Genomic DNA, 8,628 nt, shown 5'->3' with positions numbered 1-8,628 from the left:
CTCCCAAGGAGAAGCACATGGAAGTCGGGATTTTTTTTAATGTATTTGCTAATTTTAATAATTTGTCTACAATTTTGAGAAATACCTGTCACCTAGAAGTGTATCTTGGTTAGCCTAAACTTGTACTTCCCAAATCCTGCAACCTTCGTGAAAGTTTAATTAGTTCATAGTGTTCGGTAAAAGCTAAATAGTTAGATATTTCTATCAACCTAGAAACATGTAGGGCCAAAAAACTTCTTCACAGAGTACCAAGTATCCCTAACCTCGGTCACGACAAGTAACTACACATGGTCGTTGCAGAAATTACGTTGTAAAAAATGTACTGTTTGACCAACCGAGGTGGTTATTTTTACACTAGTTTGTATGTACGAGGTGAGGATCGCTGAACGGTTTGAAGAGGTGTATTTGAGACACAGACTAATGATCGATCCTGTGAGGCAGGAAAATTGTTGGGCTTTTCGTTCCGCTCCGATTCATATTCATGAGTTAGGCCTAAAGCCCAATAATCTAGCCTGTGGCCTATGATGAGGGAATGTGGTACAATAGAAAAGGGTAAACGTTTGTGACCGGTGCGCCGGCTGAAAACTCAGCCGGTCGCACGCGGGCTAACACGCGCCCCGTTTCTCAAGTGGGGCCAGCCCACCGCCCCTTCCCTCACCTTATCTTCAGAAGACTGAGATGAGATCCAGTTTATTTTTCCTCTCGCATAACCTCATCTCCTCTGCTCCGCCGGCCGCTTGCACTTCGCCCCTGCCTCCCCGACGGGATCCGCTACAACCGGCGAGGCCATGGCCTCCGGCCTCCTCCTTTTGTTTTTCTTCTATCCTGTGTATTGGCTGAGGCTGCTCCACCACCACCCCTTTTTCCCCATTGACCAAGAGCAACACCACCGGCGATGAGATGCACCCATGGCGCCCGTGGATGCAAGGCAGTGGACCGGCCGGCCTGCGGCGGAAGCTGTTGCGTCCAACGACAAAAAAGGCTGAGACCGGCGGTGACGTGGGGGACATGATGCGACCTATGAGGTGCGGTGCTGGAACCAGCCAGTGGTTTCTCTTCAAACAACGAGGATGGTGGTGGGCAGCGACGGCGGTGGCCATTGGCCATGGTAAGTTGCTTTTTTGTTGTTGTTTTGCTGGAACCACTTTTGATTTTTGCTGGGACCGCTTCCTTTTTTGCTTCAACAGGATAGGCTAGTGCTGCACGGCAACGATGGTGGCCGCCATGATTTTTGCTGCATAGGGTTTTTTTTTCTGGAACCAGCATTTGACTCTGCTACAACAGGCGAGGACCGTGCTGGGATGCGATGCCAGGTGGACGCCATGAATTTTTGCTGGAATCATATCATTGTTTGGGAAAACCATTTTTCTCAATTTTTTGCTGGAACCATATTAACTAGATCGGGCATGAGGGTGCCGGTCAAAACGTTTGTGCTGCTTAACAATGTATGAACATAGAAAGCATGTTTCGCGATAGGTTTAGCACCAAATATCTTAGGCATAGAAGATACGACAGCACATAATAGCTTGCAGATGATCCGCAACCCAGAATAGATAACTAAAGTCTTAGGCATAACATAGTTTGTTGGGGCTACTTTCATGCATGCAAAATGTTGTTACTCCTAACAAATTTCAATAAATTTGAATTTAAACATTTTAAAAAAATTAACTAAGAAGCATATGATGGTGTTGATATAATAAAGGCAAATGCTAAACCTACGGGTAAATTACAAAAAGCCCACAAATCTTCTCCCACTACATCGTGATCGCGCCTTGGCGCGAGGATGCCGGTCCCAACGACGTGGGTACAGATCAGATGCTATGATGCGTTAGTAGAAAGGATAGAAGTGCACAATTTCAAATCGACCTCTTTTTTGTCCCTCGCAAGCAGCGGCACACACAGATGCTGATCTGTATGTCGAGGTACATAAAATGGATCAGAACACACAACACACACACACACAGAGAGAGAGAGACTGAAAAAATAGAACATTCACTTAGTTATATGGGTCAAAGGTCATAGCAATTTGAAAGCAGAAAATTATCCGATTACTGCAACGAAAGGCAGGCAAACTGATACTTGAAATCATTGACAGAGTTTTGTTAGTCATATTTTTTTTCTTTTGGAGTATAAAGGAAATAACAAATATATAATATAAGAACACTTTAATCAATCTTAATTAGGTCTATGTGAATGTTTAATCTGGAGCAAAATTTTAAATGAGGTAACATTAGTTCGGTTAAATACACCTCTGTTGTTACAGCTCTGCAAGTTTGGGCTAAATACACATATGTTGACCACTATGTGAAACTTCAGTAACAAAATTAAATTTAAAATGTTCTAAAGTGAAGAAAAGAGGAATTGTTGCTTTTAGATCATGGGAATAAACATATCCTTGTTTACTGTTCAACAAATAATATAGGCGGAAAATTAGAACCAATTTCTGTATTCAAACCATGGATATCTTAAAAGCATCTTGGTGTGTGTGTGTGTATGTCACAAAATTTGAAGATGTTTCAAGGACAGGCAAATTTGACTATGTTCTGATAATCCAGGTCCCAAAAGTATCGTTCGTGCAGCCGTTTAGTGAAAATATACCTTGATCATTTGCCGGATACCTCCAGACACAAGGAATACTTCAATATTATTGGTTTTTAATGTCTTGATAAAATCAGCGTTGAGAAATCCTGCAGATACAAACAGATAAACATGTCAATGAACCAGGAAAATAAACAACGCATATCCAACACAAAAAATACATCTATTGCAGTGATGAATAAATGATTAACACATACCACCTTGGAATTATTCTGTAGCCAGAGATTTTAGGAAATCTCTAATTAACACACGAGGCAAATAAGTCAAAAGGGTTATGTTGTGGTTGCAGGGCACGTAACGGCCTAAAGGTTAAGACTAAAGTGGTATAGGCAGATAGTATTTTAATGTCTCATTTAGTGTTATTAAAATGAACTTAACTATGTGGTGGTACTATTCTGAAATCGTGTTTTTACTGTGGCACCAAACCAATTTTGCATATACTCGGCTACTATTTTTCGTATTAGCTTAAAAAGAGAAGCCGAGTAAGACCATTCAAGCATTCCTAAGAGCATTTATTCTATGTTCAGCAGCACATATCTAACTATTCCAATACAAGAACAACAGAGCTGGGGAATCTCAGAAGATTCAATATAGGAATGCAAAAGTGGTAGCTAAATAGTGATTAACTTATGAAATTAACTTGGGGCCGGGACTTGTAAAAGCTCACCTGGGTGGCCTCTTCTCCAAACGGTCCTCAACTTGGGACAGAGATGGCTTACTTAAAGAGATCCAGGCAGCAAGAGCCTCATCAAATGGAACGGTCCCTGTCATCGCCCTGAGACTGATAAGGCCAAGATTAGTTTTTTGGAAGATATTATATGCTAAACAACTAACATACCCCAGAAACTGTGACAATTGCTTTGTCTTCCACTCGGCAACCGCCTGCCCAGCCCCACAGAAATCAGCAAGCTCGACAATACCCTCATCCAAGCATACAGTGCTTCCACATCGAAGCACACCGCATTGGCACTGTGCCATGTCTCAAGAATCTCTGGGCATAAGCAGGGAAACCATTGCATAACCTAACCTCTATGCTTCTTGGAGACGTTCACGGTTAACCAATAAAGGAATTCTCGGTGATTAGGAGTACTAACCTTTGGGGGGATGGCGGGTTGCCAAACCAGAAGAGGAAGGGGCCTTGGAGACCTCCATTGCTGCTACCACGACAGATAAAGAGGTGGTGAGGAGTGGAGGCACCAGATCGAAACATGGAGGAAATGAAGTGTAAATGGCGGCCAGATGTTCTCCACAACATGGCACATGGCATCAAAAAAATAATTTTAGAACCTTTAAAACCGTATTTGGAACTAAGGATACCTAATATTTTGTAAGGTCAGAGTCGTTGAGAGCAAGTTTACTATCGTATTGACTGAAACTATATGCAAATGTGCATGAAGGTCAGAGTCGTTGAGAGCAAGTTTACTATCGTATTGACTGAAACTATATGCAAATGTGCATGAAAACAGCGCTGGTCTTGCATTGTCACTCCTCGCAGCATATACTGGATGCTTGTCCATAAAGCTGATAACCAAATAATCCCATAATAGCTATATTTTGCTAAATAAACAAAATGCAACTCATCTAGATACACAAATTTAGACCAGTTGATGTGGATACATATTCAGAAACATAACATAGAAAACAACCAGAACAGATAGGAAGCATGGCTCGCTACGCATAAATGTGACTTCATCGATGGTGTTTGATTAGTGAATCTCATTTGGCACTATTGTTCAACAAATATGAACTGTACAAAGCAACTCACTAATATGAGAAGTGCTCCGTCCTTTGAAAACAAAACATTTCAAAGTTTTGGGCTATATTTTGCAGGACAAGAAAAAACAACCTTTTCATTATTGCTGGAACAGGGCAGATACCCTTCTGCTCCAGTTTACTTAATTAATTAAAACTAAGCAATACAAGGCGCTATCAGGCACTACATCTAGTGGCATTATATGGCCAATGATCACCTCCATGATTATGTGCTCCTTTGGGAAATATTTTCCAATTAGTGGTTATAGTGGCTCTATCATCCTTAGCTTTTATCAAACGAACTTGTTCTTGAAAATATGTACATGTGGTTTCAATCTGCATCTGCTTGACAGTTTGATTGAGCAAGTCCATAAGTTATACCTTTTTGTGTATGAAGCACTAAAGTGAGGGAGCAAATCAAAGTAACACTTCTTGTTGGCTTGCTCGATCTTGTTCTTAGAAGCACTGGTTCTTCCCTTAAACTTATTTTCTTCCTTGGTCTTGTTAGGAGGGAGAGCAGACTGATCCTAGAAAGCAAAGTCATGCCATGTTCTTCAAAGTCCTGCTTGTTTCCAAATCTGTCTATCAGAAAATTAAGCTACTTTAATAACTGAAGAATCTATAACAAAAAATAACTATGTGAATGGATTCCAAGGAATGAAAAAACACTTGACTTATTACAAAATAAATAAATAAACAACACATGATTGTAGCAGATGAATTTTTCACAGTTTTGTTGGAAGCATAAAATAGGTGACAACCTTTCAAGTATGTAACATACATACTAATTATATAATTCAGAACTGAACTAAGCTAATTAGAAGGAAAGCGGACAAAGGCAGGACCTTGAGCTTGAGCTTGGTACTGGGGCCAATGTGTGTGCAACCGGGGCGCAGGTAGTAGGAGGAATCTGAATCTTTCACATGGCTCCCCATTGTCTTCCTAATGATTTCTTCTTGTTAACTTGCTCGATCTTCTTCTTAGCAGCAACAACACCAGTTCTTGCCTTAAATTTCTTTTCTTCCTTCGTCTTGTTAGCAGTAGGGCAGACTGATCCAACAAATCAAAGGCCTTCCATGACCTGCCTATTTCCAAACCTAACTATTAGAAAATTAAGCTACTTGAATATGTAAAGAATCAATCAAACAACTCAGAACAGAACAGTACAAAGCTGCAAGGTAGACATTTGTAGCTACTACCATAACTCCGATTTAACTGAGCAAAAAGCTTGATATATGTATTACTCCCTCCATTCCGAAATAGATGACTCAACTTTATACTAACTTTAGTATAAAGTTAGTATCTAAAACAGAACGTAAAGTGCAGATTAATAATTAGCAGATTTTGGAAACGAATGGAACCTACAGTGATCGCCACTGGGCAAGTTATGGCGATACAACTGATATGTAGAATTAGGCAGCACTATTAGTAATGAAATAATAACATGGTTATATCTCACATACAGAAAAAATATATCAGAATCTGTTACGGATGAACTGGAATATATCTGCAAACAGTTATATGATTTATCATTTCCATTTTCAGAAAATAGTGTATTATGTTTTCTGATAAATGCAGAGGAACCACAATTACTTTGGACATACCTTATTCAGCCTCCATCCTTGTGATTATTGTATTCCTTGTTCCAGAACTCCTGTACAAATGATTTCCATGGTGGTACGGAAAAAGTTGAAGCAAGCATATAAATAGTGACCCTCCCAGTGAGTGAACAAAATATAAAAAACAACTATCATTTTCATTTAGTGCAAACTATGATTCAATCTTTCTTCTTTTTCCAACGCAAATGTTAGTATTCACGATGTAGTTGGAAACAGGGCTACAACTTACAAAGGTTTTGATCTTAAGTTCAATGAATTGCAGAGGCAGAGCACACAGCTGATGGATTCAAACTACTTTTAAGAGATGATGTGGCAAGGCTAACATGATGAAAATAAGTAAGAAGAAAAGTTCAGGCTCAACAACTTACGCAGATTTTGATCTTAAGGTTCAATGAATTGCAAAGGCAGAGCACACAGCCGATTGATTCAAACTATTTTTAAGAGATGATGTGGCAAGGCTAAGCAGATGAAAATAATTAAGAAAAAAGTTCAGGCTCAGCAAAGATTCTAAACGGATAGGAAAACGATGAGTACCAGTTTAAAATACTCGGTCAATCTTGGTGAGAAGAACCGCATCGGAAAAACACCATTAGCTACATAGAACAGAAAAAGTATACTTGGATGTCAATAAGTTAGGAGTTCCATCTCTACTCCCTTTTTCTAATTATTACTGCCTGGTGTGAAGCACATGCTCAAATATCCTTAAATTTTGCAGTTAAGTATGCCATCCGTAAATTGTGCGGTTAAGTAAATAGCTGCAGGACCACTCTAACCTTGACTGACAGACACGAACAGGTCTCATACTTATGGCCCCATGCACACAATTCAGGTTGGTCAGTAGGCACCATGCATCAGTTCGCAAAAAAAAATGCATGATTCTGAAGCATATATCCGAGGCCCCAAGTAATAGGTTTAACTCACATTTAAATCTCTGTAGACTTTTGCACTTCTGACTGTTCCAATGAGAAAGCTGAATTCCACCTGCAGCAATAGGAAGCTTAATTCTAGTCCCATCCTCTCAACCAATTTACATGTATTCCGTAGATCACAAATCAAGAATCCAACTATCCAAAATTGCAGCCATTCATCATCAGGTATTATTTAAAAAGGAACAGAGGGGATTAAGTGAGAAGCAGGCCAGACCTTCTGGATCTGACTAAACACGTCTGAAGTGGTAGAGGAGACACCTTGGCCACCTGGACGCGTGTGCACCTGCGTGACCAAAAGCAGCAGCAGCATGAGGGGAGTGGAGGGGCCAAGAGCAAATCAAAATGGGGGTACCTTGACCAGCAGCAGCAACGCTAGGGTTAGGGTTGGAGCAGGGGGGGCTGCGTCCCGAGCAGAACATGGCATGGGCGTGGAGCAGAGTTTAGAGAGAGAGAGAGAGAGAGAGAGAGAGAGAGAGAGAGAGAGAGAGAGAGAGAGAGAGAGAGAGGAGAACCTGGAGCAGCGGCGCAAAGAAGGCCGCGCCCCTCCCGGCAATGGAGGAGGAGGAGCGACGGGAGAGCACTGAATCGAGCGCCTGCAGCTGATGCAGGAGGGGGAGGGACGGGGGAGCGCTGCATCGAGCGTCTGCTTCTGCCGGACGGATCGAGAGCCGGCGCCGCGCTCTCGAGCATGGTGGCGGCTTCCGCGACTGACGATGGAGAGAAGAGACGCGACGGGGAGGGCAGGGCCACGGGAGGTGAGGAGGCAGGGGCAGCGGCGCCATGGGGGCGACAGGAGGAAGAGAGGGGATTGGCGGAGTGAGGATCGGGAGGAAGGGAGACAGGCGCCCTCACCCCCTCCACTCTCCAGCCAACCGGCGCTAGACACGTCACGGCCCGGACACGTGAAATGACAAAACCGCCCTCGGGGGGGCTCGGTATTATCGGCGGTGGCACGGGATATTTGCCCGCTGACGGAGCCCACGCGCTGCACAGTCCACACTCCTAGCCATAGTCGCTGACCGGCGTGGCCCACCAGCGAGTGACCCCACACGTCAGCGAGGGAGCAAAGTAATTCTGGGGTAAGAAAAATCGAATGGAGGCTACTATTCATCACTATTCATTGTAGCAGTGATCCGGGCTTGATCCAACGGCCGAGGTCATCCGAAGGCGAGATCCTATGGTCCAGAACGCATCAAATGAAGGATCCGACGGCCAGGAATTCCGAGCGGGGAGAAGCCTGGGTGTGCACTGCTATGCTTGTTTCTGGATTTTTTTGTTGGAACCATATTAATTTTTTGTTGGAACCATAGCAATGATTGATACGAAGAATATCGTTTTTGCTGGAACCACTTTTCAGTTTGGCTGCAACCATATCAATTTTTGTTGGAACCATGTGTTTTTTGCTGAAACCATCTTTCAGTTTTGCTGGAACCATGTCATTTTTTGGGTGGAAACCATGTTTTGCTTCAAATGAGCGACTCCATGTTCTTGTTTTTTTGCTACAAACGAGCCACTGCTACGAGCGGCGAGACATCTGGCGACAAGAGGAGGCGAGATGTGGGGGGACGACGGCGGCAACGGCGACCTCGTGCACGGCGGAGATTAGGACGTCTTGATTTGGACGAGACGGATGCTCGCCGCGGGCGGTTACCGTGCGTGCGTGACGGAGGGGGAGAAGCATGTGTTGAGTAATTATTACGAGACCCAACCGGGGGACTAATTATTACGAG

At 42.9% G+C, this 8,628-nt stretch overlaps 1 protein-coding gene across 42 annotated transcripts; it reads right to left on the bottom strand.

The window, feature by feature from the left end:
• Window positions 1-1,533: 1,533 nt before the first annotated feature.
• LOC123063666 (phosphoserine phosphatase, chloroplastic) lies at window positions 1,534-7,755 on the bottom strand. 42 transcript variants are annotated; one of them, XR_006430477.1, is made up of 11 exons: window positions 7,411-7,735; window positions 7,113-7,181; window positions 6,891-6,950; window positions 6,743-6,772; window positions 6,504-6,562; window positions 5,955-6,004; window positions 5,196-5,431; window positions 4,732-4,928; window positions 3,266-3,752; window positions 2,599-2,687; window positions 1,534-1,910 (listed from the first exon to the last, which is right to left on the bottom strand). XR_006430477.1 is itself a non-coding variant. In XM_044487552.1 (11 exons), the coding sequence occupies exons 5-10, from the start codon at window positions 5,283-5,285 to the stop codon at window positions 2,672-2,674; spliced, it is 600 nt and encodes a 199-aa protein (XP_044343487.1). In that variant the 5' UTR covers window positions 5,286-5,431; window positions 5,955-6,004; window positions 6,891-6,950; window positions 7,113-7,297; window positions 7,411-7,755; the 3' UTR covers window positions 1,534-1,910; window positions 2,599-2,671. The 42 variants fall into 42 exon arrangements, 11 of the variants coding, with proteins under 11 accessions (XP_044343487.1, XP_044343486.1, XP_044343484.1 ...); XR_006430468.1 differs by having other exon boundaries at window positions 5,196-5,435; window positions 7,411-7,733; XR_006430457.1 differs by lacking the exon at window positions 6,743-6,772 and adding an exon at window positions 7,251-7,297 and having other exon boundaries at window positions 5,196-5,435; window positions 7,411-7,732.
• Between the last annotated feature and the right edge of the window lie 873 nt (window positions 7,756-8,628).

This window comes from Triticum aestivum, chromosome 3A (assembly GCF_018294505.1).
Source record: "Triticum aestivum cultivar Chinese Spring chromosome 3A, IWGSC CS RefSeq v2.1, whole genome shotgun sequence".
NCBI classification, from domain to species: Eukaryota; Viridiplantae; Streptophyta; class Magnoliopsida; order Poales; family Poaceae; genus Triticum; species Triticum aestivum.
Note: the sequence above shows the minus strand (reverse complement) of the source record. Positions and strands in the feature narration are given on the sequence as shown.